The following is a 4,834-nucleotide window of genomic DNA, read 5'->3' as shown; positions in this document are numbered from 1 at the left end:
ATTGGTGGCGACTCTTTTTTTTTTTCGCGGACAAACCGGACGCAACAGCTGGCGACTCCGCTGGGGACAATTTGAGAGTCAAGCCCAATCTAATTAATTATATATAGTCATTTTATTATTTTTATTTATATTACCCATATTGTTTTATTGTTTTATTTTTTTATTTTTTTATTTTTGTCATATTGTTGATATAATTATATGTATTTTGTCAATTTACTTTTATTGTCATTATATTTTTATTTTTTTTTATTTTTTTTTTCTGTACACCCTAACACGATTCACACACTTTTGAGTGAGCTCTATACCCGGGCTGAGTGCAACCTAAGATAAGTTCGAGACTATGTAATGATAATCTTCTGGATGTACATCTTGTTTGGTTGTCATGAAAGTCTCACCTAGAGTTGACCTTTTCTATAATATTTCCATTTTAATAGTTTACCTATTAATTGGTTTAATATTTTAGAACTGAGTTGTGTGCTCTAGGAACCAATTTAGAACTATAGAGCTACCCTTAGTAAAGGTTCACATGGAAAAATGGTATAAATCGCACGTACATACGAAAATCTTACTCTATGTCATGTTCACTACCCGCTAGTATACCCAAGTTTTTTTTTCTCTTCCTCATCATCATTTTTTTGTTTGTTTGCATCATAGTCTTTATCATGGTTACTTTTGAAAAATCATCATCTCATCATTTTCAAAACCATAAAAATTAAGGCTTGTTGTGAATAACTTTGACCGCAGGAAATATGGGATCAAATGGTGGCTCAAATATTACTCCATTAAGAAAGACCTTGCCATTGAGAGTTCTTAAACCTGATGTGAACAACATTAAGAATCTTGCTCGGAAGTTGAAGAAAGTACAACGTATAATCTTTATGGGGAAATTCGGTAAGATTCTTGATTTACTTGAAGTTAATGTATAAGTGGATGCCCTTACAGCGTTGGCCCAATTCTATGATCCTCCTTTTAGGTGTTTCACTTTTAAGGACTTTCAATTGGCCCCAACGTTGGAGGAGTTCGAACGAATAATGGGATATCCGATGAAGGGGAGTAAACCTTACCAATACATGGAACACTATCCCTCACTGAAAACAATTGCTGAAACGTTTGATATCCCTATAAAGGAAATAGAAGACAATAGAACCAACAAAGATAATTTGATTGGATTTCCAATAAAATATCTTGAGGAGAAAGCAGTAAACTTAGCAAGAGATGGAAAATGGGACACCTTCATGGATGTGCTGGCCTTAATTATATATGGAATTGTTTTATTTCCAACTATTAAGGATTTTGTGGATTTCATGGCGATAGACGTCTTTTTGGCTTACAAGCATAGAGGGGAGAATCCAGTACCGGCAGTTTTGGCTGACGTTTACTGCACGCTCGACTTCCGTCATGAGAAAGAGGGGGGCCTAATCCATTGTTGCTCGCCAATACTCTATTTTTGGTTTGTCAAACATATTTTTCAAGACATGCATCAATTAAAAACTAAGAGCAAAAAGGAATGGGCCAACGTTCTAGCAAATCTCAACGAAAGAACGATTCAATGGTACTCCCGGAGTCAAGATATAAATGAAGTGATTTGTAGATGCGGTGTTTTCGTAGATGTTCCCCTCATGGGAACCAAAGGGTGTATAAATTATAGTCCCTATGTTGCATTGAGACAATTGGGTTATCCTATGAAAAAACCCCAATAATTGATGTAACAAAATCTTTTGTTATTCATGGACGAGATGGTTATCATGCAAGGAGAGAACTCGAATCTGTTTGCGGGGTGCGAATGAAGAGTTAAGACTCAGACGTCAAGAAAGGGATGATGCAGTGATTGAAGGTCTTAGGCTTAAAGAGTTGCTAAAGAAATCTGGGGAAAAGCATGAAATCATCCGTCGGCAAGAAGCAAATCTGAAGCAACAAATAGAGAGGGTAAGAGCGGAATGTGAAAACAAGATAGTGGTAGAAAGGCAATGCCAAGAAGAGATCATTGAAGCATACCGAGTTGAACTTGCAAGAAAAGAAGACGAGATGTATACACAAAGACACTATCAAGAGACTTGTTCAAGAAGGAATGTTTTGGATGGATCGTTTCTCCAAACTAGTTTATTTGACTAACTCTGCTATCGGAGAAATTCCACCATTATTAAGAGCTGCTGACGGGATGGCTAATCCTCTCTCTACCCCTCAAGAGATCTCCATTTTTATTGAACATTGTAAAAGTTTAATCGAGCAAATGAAAAAATTGATGGCTCATTAAATTTTCAAATTTCGTGTTTAGATTTCTACTTTCGTTTTGTGGCAAAACTTGTATCTTACTTTTTCTCAATAAATTAAATTTGGCCCCACTTTTGATCCCATGGCCCTATCTTTATTGGTTAAGATATTCACAAACAAGCAATAAATATGTCTTTAACATTCATGCATAATTACATTTTCATACATCACATTTGCATACTCATGCCATATTCTTTCATAGAAAAAATAACACAACAAACAAAAAATTTGGTGTTACGACACCTTTATCGGACACGATCCCAGTCAAAAATCATGGATGAGCTAGAGCAAACAAAAATAAGAGAAGATGTGAACCAGCTCAAGGGGCAAATGACCAAGATCTTGGAGATTTTACAAGCACTCGGAAATAGAAATGATGGGAATCCTTTGGTAGATGAGGGGGTGCCCCAAAACACTCTTGTTCACCCAACGGGCGTCGTTCCACACATTTACACCAATTATCAAGAAAGGAAGGCACAACAATTTCCACCTTATGGTCTTCCTCCAGGTTATACCCCACCCATAGACACTCATCTCTCCAACAACAATACACTGGTCATGGCTACAAATCCACAACATGGTACTGGCGAGTTCCCTTAAGTGCAACCTTCACCCCTTACTTCGGGCTTTCCTGGCTCTTCATTGCAAGGAAAATCTACCGAAGCTAAGCCGGTGATGTTTAACATACACCATGAATCTCGACTGCTCGAGAGCAATCAATCCCAAGAAAAATGGCAAGCCTTGGAAGAACGCTTGAGAGTTGTCGAAGGGGGAAACAATTATGGATTTGATGCTTCAGACCTATGCCTTGTTTCTGATGTTATAATACCTCCGAAATTCAAATTGCCTGAATTCGACAAATACAAGGGAACTACATGCCCCAAGAACCATCTTATTATGTATTGTCGAAAAATGGGTTTTTGCGCCCATGACGAAAAACTGCTAATCCACTTCTTTCAAGACAGTTTGACAGGAGCTTCCCTGAGTTGGAAAGATCTGGTGGATGCCTTTTTGAAATACTACAAATATAATCTCGACATGGCTCCTAATAGAATCCAGCTGCAAAATATGACAAAACGAGGCAATGAAACATTCAAGGAATATGCCCAACGATGGAGAGAACTAGCTTCCCAGGTTGAACCCCCCCTATCTGAAAAAGAAATGGTGACCATGTTCATAAACACTCTTCAACCTCCGTTTTATGACAAAATGATAGGAAGCGTTTCATCAAATTTTTCAGATCTCGTCATCATAGGTGAAAGAGTAGAAATGGGATTTAAAAGCGGAAAGATTGCTTCCGGCTATACCGGATTAAATAACACAAAAAAGTTGCCCGCGGGTGCGAATAAGAAAAAGGAGGAAGAAAGCCATTTTGTGGCGTCAAACCCAGCTAATCCTTCTTCATCATAGGTGAAAGAGTAGAAATGGGATTGAAAAGCGGAAAGATTGCTTCCGGCTATACCGGATTAAATAACACAAAAAAGTTGCCCGCAGGTGCGAATAAGAAAAAGGAGGAAGAAAGCCATTTTGTGGCGTCAAACCCAGCTAATCCTTCTTTTGTGCGTCGCCCTTACGCTGCTGCAACTTCACAAATCTCAGGTACTCTAAATCAACACTCAAAAGGATATGACTCGAATGCCGTGTGTGATTACCACTCTGGGGCTGTAGGACACTCTACTGAAAACTGCTTAGCTTTAAAATTTAAGGTGCACGATTTGCTTAAGGCTGGATGGTTGAATTTTAAAGAAAACGAGCCTAGCGTGAAGAATAATCCTCTACCAGTCCATGGTGGGCCAATAGTGAATGCAATCGAAGAAAATCACCAAGTAATAAGGGAGGTCGAGAAAATTAAGGCCCCGATGGGACTGATTTTCTCTGAGTTATGTAAATTTGGGTTAATCCAAGGAAATGCCGATGTGAAAGCAAGATGCAATTTCCACCTCAATGAAGATCATTCCATAGAAGAATGCAATGAGTTCAAAAAAGAACTTCAAAAATTGATAAACATAGGCACCATTCAAATAGGTCGTTGGGAAAAGGATGACGGTATGATTGCAACCCAATCAGAAGAAAAACTTGGCATAACCATCCCAAAACCATTGGTCATTCATTTCACTAAGGAGGAAAGTATGAATGCCCCCGGTGATTTGAGGACCTTAATAGTTCAGATACCAAGCCCTTTTGCATATAAAGACAACAAAGCCGTACCTTGGAACTATAATGTAGAGGTACATCTAGCTAAACAGAAGGACAAAGATGTTTCTAGCTCTAAAACCACCGCTGTCACAAACGTTTCAGGAATAGGAATGACTAGAAATGATCGGATATGCTCCCCAGGAAAATCACAAAGAGAAATGAGAGTGGTGTTTGAGAAGGCATACACAGATAAAAAGGAAAAGAAAGTTGAAAAGGAGAAAGTAGAAAATGAGGTTTCTAATGAAGAAGCTCAGGAATTTCTCAAAATCATCAAACAGAGTGAATACAAAATAGTTGACCAACTCAACAATACTCCTACAAGGATTTCATTGTTATCCCTATTGATGAATTCTGAGTCCCACCGGAA

The 4,834-nt window shown here is 38.2% G+C and overlaps 2 protein-coding genes across 2 annotated transcripts in view; both read left to right on the top strand.

Annotated features, from left to right (window-relative positions):
• The first annotated feature begins 2,544 nt into the window (after positions 1-2,544).
• On the top strand, positions 2,545-3,681 carry LOC140920285 (uncharacterized). The gene is made up of 2 exons (XM_073368360.1): positions 2,545-2,851; positions 2,921-3,681. Exons 1-2 carry the CDS (start codon positions 2,545-2,547, stop codon positions 3,679-3,681), a joined length of 1,068 nt encoding a protein of 355 aa, XP_073224461.1.
• Positions 3,682-3,695: 14 nt separating this feature from the next.
• LOC140920284 (uncharacterized) overlaps positions 3,696-4,834 on the top strand; it is a 9,662-nt gene continuing 8,523 nt past the window's right edge. The window contains exon 1 of the mRNA XM_073368359.1: positions 3,696-4,746. Coding sequence (XP_073224460.1) covers positions 3,696-4,746 — 1,051 coding nt within the window. The remainder of the gene's footprint in view (positions 4,747-4,834) is intronic.

Source organism: Cicer arietinum, chromosome 5, assembly GCF_000331145.2.
Source record: "Cicer arietinum cultivar CDC Frontier isolate Library 1 chromosome 5, Cicar.CDCFrontier_v2.0, whole genome shotgun sequence".
NCBI lineage: Eukaryota > Viridiplantae > Streptophyta > Magnoliopsida > Fabales > Fabaceae > Cicer > Cicer arietinum.
Note: the sequence above shows the minus strand (reverse complement) of the source record. Positions and strands in the feature narration are given on the sequence as shown.

Bases quoted from the DNA above. Each gene is read 5' to 3' on its own strand.
- LOC140920285 (XM_073368360.1), top strand. From the start codon at position 2,545: ATGGATGAGCTAGAGCAAACAAAAATAAGAGAAGATGTGAACCAGCTC. The intron at 2,852-2,920 runs GTACTGGCGAGT...CTTCATTGCAAG, and splicing joins GGCTACAAATCCACAACATG to GAAAATCTACCGAAGCTAAG.